This window comes from Schistocerca gregaria, chromosome 3 (genome assembly GCF_023897955.1).
Source record: "Schistocerca gregaria isolate iqSchGreg1 chromosome 3, iqSchGreg1.2, whole genome shotgun sequence".
Taxonomy (NCBI): domain Eukaryota; kingdom Metazoa; phylum Arthropoda; class Insecta; order Orthoptera; family Acrididae; genus Schistocerca; species Schistocerca gregaria.
The window spans coordinates 386,856,655-386,872,102 of record NC_064922.1 but is presented as its reverse complement, the minus strand read 5'-3'; the positions used below and the strand labels follow the sequence as shown (position 1 = coordinate 386,872,102).

Genomic DNA, 15,448 nt, shown 5'->3' with positions numbered 1-15,448 from the left:
ATTTGAAACTCCTAGTGCAGAAAGTCTTCTGTGCTTGTGTTTACAAGAAACACCCCTATGCTACAGGGTTGTACCCACCACTGTAAGGATCACATAACAGGGGGAAGGACCAAAAGTGGGGCATGGAGTGGGAAACTGTGTTATAAATAACACATACCACTCCTCTGCTCTGTCCCTGACTACTGACCTACCAGCAGTTGAAGCTGAAATTCATGTGGACTGAAGACTCACTACATGCTGTCTATAGCTAACACCACAAGAAGCAGGAGAATCTGAGACTCTCACAGATCTCATAGAACAACATCCATGATCATTTCTACAACTGGGATATTTCAGTGCCCGTAATGTATATGGGGCTCGAACCTGCTTGTCCTAGGGGTTGGATATTACAGGCCCTCATGTCTTGGGTGCTGTGGATCCTCAACGTGGGCCACTCCATTTATTTCAACACTGCTACTGGGTCATCCTCAGCCATATACCTGGCATGCATCAGGAATTTACCCATATTTTCAGCTCGGTGCAGTTGCCAGTAAAATTGGATGCCTTCAGGGAACATTTGAACCATTTGGGGCGGCACCTCGTCAGTAATTGTTTTCTGCTTCACTGAGTCAAGATGAAAAACAATGTAAATGATGATGACTCAAAAACTGATTGCTCTGGAATTGTACGAGTGATAACTTTTGCATCTCTAATAAACTGAGTGCACTTTCAGCAGAAGAATTTGACAAATGGTTCAATATTGACAGAAATTTGGCTGACAAAGAAGGGTTGACTGACAATGTGAAGTTAAGAAGTATTTTCAACCTCCACCACCAGAAGCTGAGAGTGATGAAGAAGCAGCACCTAAAGGTCACACCCCTTGGGGTGAGTCTTCAGAAGCCTTAAATATGTACAAAATAATGTTTGTCAAAAAAACAGCTCAATTCGAGAAACTTAGTAGCATTTCTGTAATGTTCCAGAGGACTCAAAAGAAAATTTCAGTGAAACCTTGAGTGGTTGATATTAGTTGGACGTATTCCATGCCCTCGAGAATGTCAGTTATCTGTGCTATTCCTAAAGATAATGATTCCAATTAAACTGCGCCAAAATGTAGGCATCAAATTTTATTATCAGTATTGGTAATTTTATGATATAACTGGTGTACAAAAACTTATCTATGTATAATGAACATTTGTAAAACTCTGAGCTGTATACGGATTTAATAGTAGTACAGTGTTCAACTTTTCATTCAGTTACGTTTATACAGGAAAGTAAAATGTACTTTTAATTTTTTTTTACTGTAATCTTGCCTGTTGTGTTTAATAAATAACAGGTACTAATTTTTGCACATTAAAACCATAATTTTTACTTGTAGGATTATCCATTTTATTTTTTAAACTGGAGGTTTTTAAAAATGATCTAGATAATTGGGCATACTAGATACTCTGGCATTGACAAATCCCCAAGCTTGCTGGATTATCGAGGTCCTGCTATATCTCTATTTCTGTTCTCCAGCCCTCACCTATTCTGCTCAGTGGAAATTTACTGTTACCAGTAGCCCCTTTGAATCCATCTACCAAATGGAGCAGTCTGCAAAAGAATGCTACCAAGATGGATGGTCAGCAGGACAAACTGGACACTGTTCAGCCAGGTGGTTGGTTTTGAACACCAAGGCAAGTTCTAGGAGTTGGAGAACACATAACAAGTGTCATCCACTGTGACACTGTCATATCCACCTCAAAGTCCTCAGTTGATCATAGAAGGTAGCCTGTGTCATGCTGGACTGCTGAGCACTTTCCAGTGAGCCCAGTCAGGCATACAACACCGCTACAATTTAACTGCTGACCAACAGCAAGAAACCTTGCAGGCTCTTGAATAGTGAGAGCTAAAGCATGATGCACAGTCTAGGAGAGCAGGAAAATGTCATGGCAAGTGTTCCTGGGCTATCCAGTGCTCCACTTGTTCTGTGAAAGTACGTGTACCGATCATGAGGAGTTTTGGTAAATTCAGCCATGTCGAAGCAGGGGTGTCTCCAAACATTGCATGGACACATCACCCAAACTATACACAGCATTTTGTATTGGCTACTGCCTCTACCAGCCAGGATCCAGCATTCTGCGGCTACTTGGTGGCCATACAGAGGCTTGAGTTGGACTTAAGATCTAACAATTCTGAGTCATATCACTGTCCTTTTTCTGTATGGGAGATGGATTGACGACATCTGAAGCTCATAGATACTGCACGTGGTCATGATCAAATCCAATACATTGTGCTTCAAAACTTATGAACTGAATCAAAGGAAATCCAACTAAAGTCTAAGTGAAATTCATTGTTAGTTGACACTTCGTGCGTCAGAGCTGGTTTCCTCCAGTCGGAGCATTCAGTGTCATGCCTGAACTCTTCACAATAAATGGTCATTTTACTTCCACTGCTTGGCTAGTGTTGTGTCATTTTACTTCCACTCCTTGGCTAGTGTTGTGTATGAAACATGAGTATTTGTTGTCATCATTGTGTGTGTGTGTGTGTGTGTGTGTGTGTGTGTGTGTGTGTATTTTATTTGTTTGTTTTTGGTGCGGTAGACCCAAACATATAAGAAAAAAAGCTGGACAATGAATTGCATTTAAAGGACAATTGCGACAACTTGTGTGCAATGTGCAAGAACTCAGTGAAAGTGAAATGGAAGATTGGGGACTGCTCTTACCACTTTCCAGAGTAGTCTTGTGATCTGCAGCTATGTTTAAGGTTAGTTAAATGACCATACTTCGTATTGGTAAAGAAAAATACAGGAAGGAAGGAGGGAAGCAACACAGAACCCATTTGTCTTCATATGCAGTACAAGAATAGAAGTATTCAGAAATATATAACAAATCTGGATCCTTTCATGTTGTTGTTGTTGTTGTTGTTGTTGTGGCCTTCAGTCCTGAGAATGGTTTGATGCAGCTCTCCATGCTACTCTATCCTGTGCAAGCTTCTTCATCTCCCAGTAACTACTGCAACCTACATCCTTCTGAATCTCTTTAGTGTATTCATATCTATGATTTTTACCCTCCACGCTTCCCTTCAATACTAAATTGGTGATCCCTTGATGCCTCAGAACATGTCCTACCAACCGATCCCTTCTTCTAGTCAAGTTGTGCCACACATTTCATAAGCTTCTATTCTCTTCTTGTCCAAACTATTTATCGTCCATGTTTCACTTCCATACATAGCTACACTCCATACAAATACTTTCAGAAACGACTTCCTGACACTTACATCTATACTCAGTGTCAACAAATTTCTCTTCTTCAGAAACGCTTTCCTTGCCATTGCCAGTCTACATTTTATATCCTCTCTACTTCGACCATCATCAGTAATTTTGCTCCCCAAATAGCAAAACTCATTTACTACTTTAAGTGTCTCATTTCCTAATCTAATTCCCTCAGCATCACCTGACTTAATTTGACTACATTCCATTATCCTCGTTTTGCTTTTGTTGATGTTCATCTTATACCCCCTTTCAAGACACTTTCCATTCTGTTCAACTGCTCTTCCAAGTCCTTTGCTGTCTCTGACAGAATTACAATGTCATCGGCAAACCTCAAAGTTTTTATTTCTTCTCCACGGATTTTAATACCTACTCTGAATTTTTCTTTTGTTTCCTTCACTGCTTGCCCAATATACAGATTGAATAACATCGGGGAGAGGCTGCAACCCTATCTCACTCCCTTCCCAACCACTGCTTCCCTTTCGTATCCCTCGACTCTTATAACTGCCATCTGGTTTCTGTACAAATTGTAAATAGCATTTCGCTCCCTGTATTTTACCCCTGCCACCTTCAGAATTTGAAAGAGAGTATTCCAGTCAACATTATCAAAACCTTTCTCTAAGTCTACAAATGCTAGAAATGTAGGTTTGCCCTTCCTTAATCTAGCTTCTAAGATAAGTTGTAGGGTCAGTATTGCCTCACATGTTCCAATATTTCTACGGAATCCAAACTGATTTTCCCCAAGGATGACTTCTACTAGTTTTTCCATTCGTCTGTAAAGAATTTGTGTTAGTATTTTGCAGCCGTGACTTATTAAACTGATAGTTCGGTAATTTTCACATCTGTCAACACCTGCTTTCTTAGGGATTGGAATTATTATATTCTTCTTGAAGTCTGAGGGTATTTCGCCTGTCTCGTACATCTTGCTCACCAGATGGTAGAGTTTTGTCAGGACCGGCTCTCCCAAGGCTGTCAGTAGTCCTAATGGAATGTTGTCTACTCCGGGGGCCTTGTTTCGACTCAGGTCTTTCAGTGCTCTGTCAAACTCTTTACGCAGTATCTTATCTCCCATTTCATCTTCATCTACATCCTCTTCCATTTCCATAATATTGTCCTCAAGTACGTCACCCTTGTATAGACCCTCTATATACTCCTTCCACCTTTATGCCTTCCCTTCTTTGCTTAGAACTGGGTTTCCATCTGAGCTCTCGATATTCATACAAGTGGTTGTCTTTTCACCGAAGGCCTCTTTAATTTTTCTGTAGGCAGTATCTGTCTTGCCCCTAGTGAGATAAGCCTCTACATCCTTACATTTATCCTCTAGCCATCCCTGCTTAGCCATTTTGCACTTCCTGTCGATCTCATTTTTGAGACGTTTGTATTCCTTTTTGCCTGCTTCATTTACTGCATTTTTATATTTTCTCCTTTCATCAATTAAGTTAAATATTTCTTCTGTTACCCAAGGATTTCTACTAGCCCTCGTCTTTTTACCTACTTGATCCTCTGCTGCCTTCACTACTTCAACCCTCAAAGCTACCGATTCTTCTTCTACTGTATTTCTTTCCCCCATTCCTGCCATTTGTTCCCTTACACTCTCCCTGAAACTCTGTACAACCTCTGGTTCTTTCAGTTTATCCAGGTCCCATCTCCTTAAATTCCCACATTTTTGCAGTTTCTTTAGTTTTAATCTACAGTTCATAACCAACAGATTGTGGTCAGAGTCCACATCTGCCCCTGGAAATGTCTTACAATTTAAAACCTGGTTCCTAAATCTCTGTCTTACCATTATATAATCTATATGATAACTTTTAGTATCGCCAGGGTTCTTCCATGTATACAACCTTCTTTTATGATTCTTGAACCAAGTGTTAGCTATGATTAAGTTGTGCTCTGTGCAAAATTCTACCAGGCGGCTTTCTCTTTCATTTCTTCCCCCCAATCCATATTCACCTACTACGTTTCTTTCTCTCCCTGTTCCTACTACCGAATTCCAGTCACCCATGACTATTAAATTTTCGTCTCCCTTCACTATCTGAATAATTTCTTTTATTTCTACATACACTATTTCAATTTCTTCGTCATCTGCAGAGCTAGTTGGCATATAAACTTGTACTACTATAGTAGGCATGGTCTTTGTGCCTATCTTGGCCACAATAATGCGTTCACTATGCTGTTTGTAGTAGCTTACCTGCACTCCTATTTTTTTATTCATTATTAAACCTACTCCTGCATTACCCCTATTTGATTTTGTATTTATGACCCTGTATTCGTATGACCAAAAGTCGTGTTCCTCCTGCCACCGAACTTCACTAATTCTCACTATATCTAACTTTAACCTATCCATTTCCCTTTTCAAATTTTCTAACCTACCTGCCTGATTAAGGGATCTGACATTCCACGCTCCGATCCGTAGAACGCCAATTTTCTGTCTCCTGATAACGACGTCCTCCTGAATAGTCCCCGCCCGGAGATCCGAATGGGGGACTATTTTACCTCCGGAATATTTTACCCATGATAACGTCATCATCATTTAACCATACAGTAAAGCTGCATGCCCTCGGGAAAAATTACGGCCGTAGCTTCCCCTTGCTTTCAGCCATTCGCAGTACCAGCACAGCAAGGCCGTTTTGGTTATGTTACAAGGCCAGATCAGTCAATCATCCAGACTGTTGTCCCTACAACTACTGAAAAGGCTTCTGCCCCTCTTCAGGAACCACATGTTTGTCTGGCTTCTCAACAGATACCCCTGAGTTGTTTTTGCACCTACAGTACGGCTATCTGTATCACTGAGGCACGCAAGCCTCCCCGCCAACGGCAAGGTCCATGGTTCGTGGGGGGGGGGGGGGGGGGGGTCCTTTCATACAAGATGCAATTCGGCATCACCTATACAGTTATACTCATCAAAGAGGTTTGGCATTAGATAAGCTGCGTACAGCGATGCATGAGGCCAAAAATTTTGAAGGCAGCAAATCGTCTTTGTGATGGGTTCTGTAGAGTCTCTGTTTTAAATACAAAAATATCTCAGGCCGTAAAATGTTGATGGAATGAACAAACGTAACCACATGGCCATGCAGAATTCTTTCTGAAGTAAAATACATTAATTTTGTGGACATTATTTCTATTGACAAAATACGGGTTAATGCTAGTCATACTGTTATGAGAGGTTGCACTGGCAGCAAAGGAGAAGGCATGGCATTTCCCACTGGCTGAGGTGGTAGAATTATCCTTTTGCATGCTGGTACCTACCATGGCTTTAATCCCAGCTGACAATTGCTTTTCAAATCAAAGGAAATGTTGGAGTGCCGTGCAGAAATGAATTGTGAAACTTTTGAAACTTCGAAAATACTGTGTTACCAAGAGTAGAAACTTCTTAGGTAATTATTCTCAACAATGCTTTTTATCATTCAGGATAAGGCTCCAACCCTGTCCTCTCGAAAGGATTATTCACTGCTTCTGACAACATGAAGTTGTTGTGGATGATACACTAAAAAAATAGGATTATTAGAACCCATGTTATTTCACACACCACAATTCCTGACATTTTTATCGGTAAGGTAACTTATAAATATGGACATGGTCATAAAACACTATACCACATTATCACTTCCGCGTCTTCCCCTCCCTGCCCCCTCTATCTCTCTACCTCTTATATGCAGGTGAACAGGTATGTTGCTCACAAACATAAATAGTTTACTCATTGTTGTGCAGCCACCGATTCATCTGTTGAAAGGCTTGCCTCACGCCATTTCGCTACCCTCTCCACGCCCCATGCATCCTTCCATACTCCCTCCCGATCTTCACCTGCACTGGCAACTGCCCTTAATAATCAACAATCAATAGTCAATCTCACTGCGGCCATGGGTGTGAGAATTTGGATGTCTGTGATAGTGTGTGTGAGTGTTAATATGTGTACTTTTGTTAGAGGAAGGGCAAGAGCTCGAAACCTAGTGTAAATACTGCATCAAAATTTTTCTATGCACCACACATCAGTCAGCTTTACGTAAGTGGCAGCTTTCCCTTTACTTTACATACTATTCCAGCCAGGAATTTTCATTGCTGTTGTTTTATTGAACTGCTATACAATAGAATGACTTTTAATGGTGTTGCACTCCTACCATGAAGTTTACTAAAACACTTCGTTTTTAAGACATCACTTGAAGATAATTCTTTAATTATCTTGAACTTCACTATATTACACACAAGACATTTGATATGCTCTAGAAGGATATTGAATTCATATGTATGTTTCTGACTGTCTCCTTTTTGTACATATTTTCAACCCTTAAAGTATTTCTAGTGTTGTTTTAGTCTTAATATTATAACAGTCCTTTGAATTATCTTTTTGAGAAAAGAGAAATATTATCACTGATAGTGTTTGTTAAGGAATATAAGTGTTGTGAGATAGTTATCTACAGATATCAGTTGTCATCCATATTTTTGTCATATTGCACATAAATTGTGGTTCTACACTTTCTGTTTGACATCAAAAATAAATTTATCGTCAAATTATTATAGAGTTTTGTTTGCTAGGCAGTTGTTATTTGTAATTCTCTTATCTCTGGTGCAAATGCCATAAAATAGATGTTACATATTTTCTCTTTGTTGAGAAAATTGTATAAGAATATATTATGTTTATACGTTATATAACAGTGACTCCAGCCATGCTGCCGCAGTTGGCAATGCTGGCCCCTGACTGGTGCAACTATTTTGGGAGCCGTGAGGCCCTGGAAGACCTGGTGATACATCTGTCATTACGCTGTGAGAAAGGAGGCACACAGATACTTAAACTGTTATTGGATGCTGCGTCACCAGAAGTGAAACCTGAGAACATAGAGCAAAGTAGAACAGTGCAAAAATGTAGCAGGGACCTTTTAGGTAAATAAATTAAAACAAGATTATCTTTGCGCTCTCTCTCTCTCTCTCTCTCTCTCTCTCTCTCTCTCTCTCTCTCTCTCTCTCTCTCTTTTGTACCTGTTAACACAGAAAAATCTCAAAGTTTTGTTCTTTTGTTCCATCATCACAATCTTCTGCAGTTGTAATATATTTTATAAGCATAAGAAATACTACTACTCAATTACAAAAAATAAGGAAAGGAATCCTTATCTGATGGATGGATTTGTTCTGTGTGTTTCAGAATTACTATTGCGTGAGATAGACATACAGCTACGAAGCACGGAGCCGGGTAACTGCACTATTGAGTTGTTGGAGTCTCTCAGGAAAGATTTGTCAATGATTAAACCATTACTTCTTAGTAGAGACATGCTTCGTATGCAGACGGCTGTGAGGCTTTTAGGTAATAATCGTATAAACTTTGTTAATTATTGCTGTGCTTAGGTCATTGAGGTAATGATTGCCTGTGTGAAGGAGTGTGCTGATAAGTCTTTGGCTTCATAAATTGACAAATATGAAAAAAATAGCAGAAATAAGAAAAGGTTATATGCTTAGGGTACAGTTTTGAAATCCAGATTAAACATTACAGAATGGCTAATTGTAATGTCACATTAGTGTTACTGTGTATCATAATCTATGTGTAACTCTCTGCAGCCAAATATATGGTGTGTTGCATAGAGAAAATAGTGTACCAGAATGATTTGCCCCTCCCTCTCTGTTCCTATTTCGTTGGTTAATTGTTTACAGAGTAAGTGTTGGTACCCTCCAAATGAGCCTGAATTTTTCCTGATTTTACCTTAGTTTTCATTACGTGAATTGTACATAGTGGGAAGTAGTGTGTTTCTTGATTAGTTTCAGAATGTAGGAGCTGGAATTTTGACGGTAAGACACTCTGTTATGCTATGTCTCTTTTACTGTCTCCCTATGGTGTTTCTAGAGCATTTGCTAGATGCTCTCAAGCTGACTAAACAAATCCATGACAAACCACACACATCTTTGTATCACCTTCCTCCTTTTAATTCGCCTATTACATGAAAAGTACCCCAGTTTGAGCAAATAAAGCAAATTGGAAACTAAAAATATAATGTTGTACCTGTTTGAGTAAATATCAGTGCCATTCATATAAAAAACATCATATGCAGCCACTTGTGCCATCTGAAGGTCAATATACTAGCCTTACTGTGTTGACACTGTATAAACAGTACAACTGGGAGTGTTGCTGTGCTCGGTTGTGAAGGACATATACTAATGGCAGGCCTGAGTAGGTGGAAGCTAGATGAGTCTTTCGAACACTGTTAAGTTGTTATATAAAAAGGCATACTGAATTGATGTGCTGAAAAATGAAGATGCAATTGAGGTGAAGCTGGGCCTTTTTCATGGATCTTATGTGATACCATAATACAAAAATACTGTGGAGTATTAACAGAAATACATACAGACATATTGGAGAGGAATACTTGAAATTTAAAATTGTCTTAGCCACAGTGTTTATTGATTGTGTGTCTTAGACAATTTGAAATTTAGAGTACATCATGGCTGCTATATACCACTGCATTTTTGAAGATCATTAGCGGAGAGTAACAGAGACAGTGTATTGGACAGTGGAGAAGAAAAGGAGGACATGAAAGGTCCAACAGTTCTGAAATATTATATCCAGCATCTGAAGGAAGTACCAGTCAGATGAATATGCACTTTCACCCCCAAAATATTCTGAACAAATTTGCTCTGGAGAATTGATGATCAAATGTTGGAACATACTTATGAGGATTATTATAACCACAGTTACTATTGGTACAAGAAACAAATGATCCCTGATAACTGCATTAATTCGAAGTCCAACTTAAAGGTAATTTGAGATTTTGTTACAAGTAAAAGGCAAACCTCATATCCATTCAGGAGAAACAAAAGATCTGAACCAAAGGGTTTAAAAGACTTCGTAAGAGTGCTTTTTGGCTGCATTAGATACAGTAGATCAGTAATCTATTATTGACACATTTGAGCCTGGATTCTGTAAGCCACGAGAGCAGTTGCTCTGGACAGTATTAATGCATTTTGTCTGTGTCTTCAAAGAAGAGTATATCATTTTGTCCAAGTTTATCACTGTGGTCATAGCTTACAAAGGGATTGAGAAAGACAATGTTATTATGCTGACAGTAGAAATGTTAGTGCTAAACATGAGTATGTTCATTAATGTTGAAAACGTAAGTGTATGGAGTAGTAACCAGAGCCAAATTTTTCTGAACTATCCTGTTCTTCAATACATCACCTAGGGGAGAGAAATCAACACCTGGAGTGGTGCAATTTGTTCATATGTCCACACACAGATATACAATAGATGTGGCTTTGTTCATGGCTGGCAGATTACAAAGAAATTAGCATCAATGTGTCCACAGAACATCACTATTGGAGGTAGTAAAATTATAAAAACAGCTAGAGTACAAAAATGCTTTTTACATTTGATATTTTTGTGACCATGTTGGTAAGTGGCGTCTCTTATTATGTGATTCTTGATCAGGACATGAAAAGAATGTTTTTCAATGAGGATGTTATCTTATATTGTCATCAGAGACAACCAAAAATTTCCAATCTTGAGATGTGTGTATATTTGACGGTACAAACACTGCGGGAGAAGTCTTGTTGATTATGTACACTTGCAAACATGAATTGCAGGTCTTGTCACAGAATAAATATTTCATCATCTGACTTTGCTCTCTTACCTAAAGACCACTTTGTGCTTGAAAATTCAGAGCTGTGTAACATATGCAGGCTAAGATTTGGTAATGAAGCAGAGATTCCTGTTGCTTCATCTGATAATGAGATCACTATGACTAGTGCAGTTCAGATACAACAGAAATGATATGGCATGTTTATATGTTACCATTGCCAACTGACCAGACTTACATTCTGCTGTGTTTTAATCACTTCATTGAAACTCCACATCTGAACTTTAATTATGGATAAGGGAAGAACATGTGATGACACAGAAACTTTTATTTTGGAAAATGTGACTCTGCAAGTTCTGCATGTGTTAATATATATTGTTTTAAGCAAATGTGTAGCTTTTTGCCAAATAGAACCTCATTTATGACATGAATCTAACAAAAGTAGAACAAAAATGAAACTTTATGATTAGGCACCGAAGAAGGTGCAATGTTGACTGGCTACTGTGTCATCCTCTGTCATATGGGGGAGGGGGGTCAGCACAGTGGTGTACTTTTGGCACTTGTCAGCACTTAGACCCTGCAGACCTCTCAAACAGTAGCCCCACAATTGGCATCATGAGGGTGAGTGCATTCTAGTCCAGTCCTCCCACCAAGGAAAAATCCTTGACAGTACCAGGTATCAAACATGCGTCCTTCGCATGGCACCCATCTACACTGACCATTCAGCTTGTGAACCTGCTGGACATAAGTGTCTACTAAGTGGTACAGTTTCTCTAGTGACTTGTGCCTCTTTAGTCTTTATATTCATGAACTTTTCGAAGATTGATTGAACACAAAAGAAGAGTTATAAGGAAAAATTACCTTGATTGTTGGTGAAACAAACATATCTTCATATAAAATCATTTTTATTTGGTTTTAACTGTTTAAGCTGAGGCACTTACCTTGTTAGTAAGAGCCCAAGGCTCTAATTATGTTCAAGAATTGATTGAATGTGAGTTTTGTGAGAAACCCTGTTTGTGAAAGAACTGCAGTTTCATAGGAGTCTTCAAATGTCTCTGACTGGTATCTGCCTTCTCCACATCTAGGTTTAAGTAGCCTTTCCACTTTTGAATGACTCCAAGTACATGGCTCTAGGTACGTGATGTTGTGAATTGCTTCAGTAACTGACTGCTGATTGTATAGTCAAACAGTGTCCTTTCTTTTTGTTTATTTCAGAACATTACATTACATTTATTTGTAATGAAGGTCAGCTACAAGTCTATTTATTGTGAGTCTTCCTGCTGATACTGGCTAGAGTGATCAGAGATGGGCGGTCATGTGTGGGTGAGTTGTGGTTGCTTGTGTGAATGTATGTGTGTTTTCTGAAGGAAGCTTTGGCTGAACACTCAAAGTATAACGGTCTTTGCATTGTGTCTGTCTGCGTCTAAATGGGTCATCCATACGGCGAGGAACAATATATCCTTTTCAGTATATCGTTGATCTTCCAAAGTGGACTTTCCACTGTTTGACTTTTCCTGCTGCTTTTGTTTCTTAACACATCTTATCATGTTCCCCATTAAGAATGATACACTGAGTTCTGTTGCTATAAAGTTTCTTTATTCAACTGCATGCCTGTTCAGACATTTCTTAAGCACTTGATTTGTATCCTGATTATCTGAAACGTGGATGCAGGCAGTAGACCATTAATTCTCAAACTTACAAATGGTTTGAAACATAAATTCAGTATCCATTTATTTGTACACTTGTGACTAGCTGTTAATTAGATTCAGTCTAACTTGATAATTAACCAGTAATAATTGTGTATTTTATACCAACGTATGTCTTAATAGATGGATGCAAGTTTATCTGAAAATCCATATTTACCAAAGTTTTAAAAACAAAATCGTTATTTGCACTCTTGACTGGTCATCTATTTTTCATTCGTAGTAGCCTTGCACAGAATAAAGTAAGATTATGATCCATATATGATTTTTGAATGTCCCAATAGTCTTTCCTCTATACCATTACCTTCATTGTTATTCAGTGGACTGAAAGTGTAATATGATTTAAGTTTATCGAAAACACACAGAAGATGATACAACATGATAAAATGGATGATTCATTTCACCAGTGAAAAGAATTATATAAAAGAGTTTTTATGGTCATATGCAACTGTCAGACATGAAACAAGGAACTCTTCAGTCAGTTCTGTCCAGAGTGCAGTCCTTATGTAAGTAAAACAGTATATAAACTGTATCAAAAGAAAATTTAGTCAAGCAATTTAATAAATTATGAGACAGAATTGCAGGTCAGTACCTACCATCAGGAGTTGAAATGTGTATACTGCTGTCAATAGACACACATAGAAATAAACGTGACACGCTTCCTAGCTTTCGAAACTGATATTTGTTCCTCAGGGAGAAAAGACCAGTTAGTTGGAGAAGGTTAAACATAAAGGACAAGTCACAGAGATAATAGTACGAGAAGGACCCATTTATATTGAGGGCAAGGGTAGGAAACAATATGTTATATGTCATAATAGGAGATGTGCTGTAAGATACTGAATGGGGACCAAAAGCGAAACATGTTTTCTGGCTGGCTGCAGTGCACAAAGGTTTCATAATGTTATGTAGACAAAGGCCAACCGTTACATTTTGTTTATTGACAGGATTGCACTGTACTTGCTGTGTAAAGTGTAACACTGCAAGCTGCATATTTTGTTTTTAGTATATGCAAAGAACCCCTCCCCCAATTAACCGTGGACCTTGCCGTTGGTGGGGAGGCTTGGGTGCCTCAGCGATACAGATAGTTGTACCGTAGGTGCAACCACAACGGAGGGGTATCGGTTGAGAGGCCAGGCAAACGTGTGGTTCCGGAAGAGGGGCAGTAGCCTTTTCAGCAGCTGCAGGGCAACAGTCTGGATGATTGACTGATCAGGCCTTATAACATTAACCAAAACAGCCTTGCAGTGCTGATACTGAAAGCAAGGGGAAACCAGAGCCATAATTTTTCCTGAGGGCATTCAGCTTTACTGTATGTTTAAATGATGATGACATCCTCTTGGGTAAAATATTCCGGAGGTAAAATAGTCCCCCATTCGGATGTCCGGGCGGGGACTACACAGGATGACATTGTTATCAGGTGAAAGAAAACTGGCGTTCTACGTACCATGGCATGGAATGTCAGATCCCTTAATCGATCAGATGGGTTAGAAAATTAAAAAGGGAAATGCATAGGTTGAAGTTAGATATAGTGGGAATTAGTGAAGTACGGTGGCAGGAGGAACAAGACTTCTGGTTAGGTGAATACAGGGTTACAAATACAAAATCAAAAAGGGGGTAATGCAGGAGTAGGTTTAATAATGAATAAAGAAATAGAAGCGCAGGTCAGCTACTACAAACAGCATAGTGAATGCATTATTGTAGCCAAGATAGAGATGAAGCTCACACCTAGTACAAGTTTATATGACAACTAGCTTCGCAGATGACGAAGAGAAGAAATGTATGATGGGATAAAAGAGAGTATTCAGACAGTGAAGGGAGATGAAAATTTAATAGTCATTTGGGACTGTAATTCAATAGTAGGAAAAGGAAGAGAAAGAAAAGTAGTAGCTGAATATGGACTGGGGGTATGAAATGAAAGAGGAAGCCGCCTGGTAGAAGTTTGCTCAGAGCATAACTTAATCATAGCTAACACTTGCTTTAAGAATCACTAAAGAAGGTTGTGTATTTGGAAGAGGCCTGGAGACACTGGAATGTTTCAGAGAGATTATATAATGGCAAGACAGAGATTTAGGAACTAGGTTTTAAATTGTAAGACATTTCGAGGGGCAGATATGGACTCTGACCATAATCTATTGCTTATGAACTGTAGGTTAAAACTGAAGAAACCGCAAAAAGCTGGGAATTCAAGGAGATGGGACCTGGATAAACTGAAAAAACCAGAGGTTGTAAAGATTTTCAGAGAGAGAATTAGGGAACGATTGACAGGAACAGGGAAAAGAAATACAGTAGAAGAAGAATGGGTAGCTTTGAGAGATGGAATAGTGAAGACAGCAGAGGATCAAGTAGGTAAAAAGACGAGGGCTAGTAGAAATCCTTGGGTAACAGAAGAGATATTGAATTTAATTGATGAAAGAAAAAAATACAAAAATACAGTAAATGAAGCAGGTGAAAAGGGATACAAACATCTCAAAAATGCGATTGACAGGAAGTGCAAAATAGCTAAGCAGGAATGGCTAGAGGACAAATGAAAGGATGTAGAGGCATATACCACTGGGGGTAAGATAGATACTGTGTACAGGAAAGTTAAAGAGGCCTTTGGAGAAAAGAGAAACACTTGTATGAAATCAAGAGCTCAGATGGAAAACGAGTTCTAAGCAAAAAAAGGGAAAGCAGAAAGGTGGAAGGAGTATATAGAGGATCTATAAAAGGGCGATGTACTTGAGGACAATTTTATGGAAATGGAAGAGGTCGTAGATGAAGATGAAATGGGAGATATGATACTGCGTGAAGTATTTGACAGAGTACTGAGAGACCTAGGTCGAAACAAGGCCCCAGGAGTAGAAAACATTCCATTAGAACAACTGATAGACTTGGTAGAGCGAGCCATGACTAAACTCTACCATCTGGTGAGTAAGACATATGAGGCAGGTGAAATACCCTCAGGTTTCAAGAAGAATATAATAATT

The 15,448-nt window shown here is 38.9% G+C and overlaps 1 protein-coding gene across 5 annotated transcripts in view; it reads left to right on the top strand.

The window, feature by feature from the left end:
- Nucleotides 1-15,448, top strand: part of LOC126354987 (integrator complex subunit 5) — a 118,608-nt gene that overhangs the window by 61,321 nt on the left and 41,839 nt on the right. For all 5 annotated transcript variants that reach the window (XM_050005083.1, XM_050005081.1, XM_050005085.1 and 2 more), the window contains 2 exons: nucleotides 7,877-8,101; nucleotides 8,361-8,519. In XM_050005083.1, coding sequence (XP_049861040.1) covers nucleotides 7,877-8,101; nucleotides 8,361-8,519 — 384 coding nt within the window. The remainder of the gene's footprint in view (nucleotides 1-7,876; nucleotides 8,102-8,360; nucleotides 8,520-15,448) is intronic.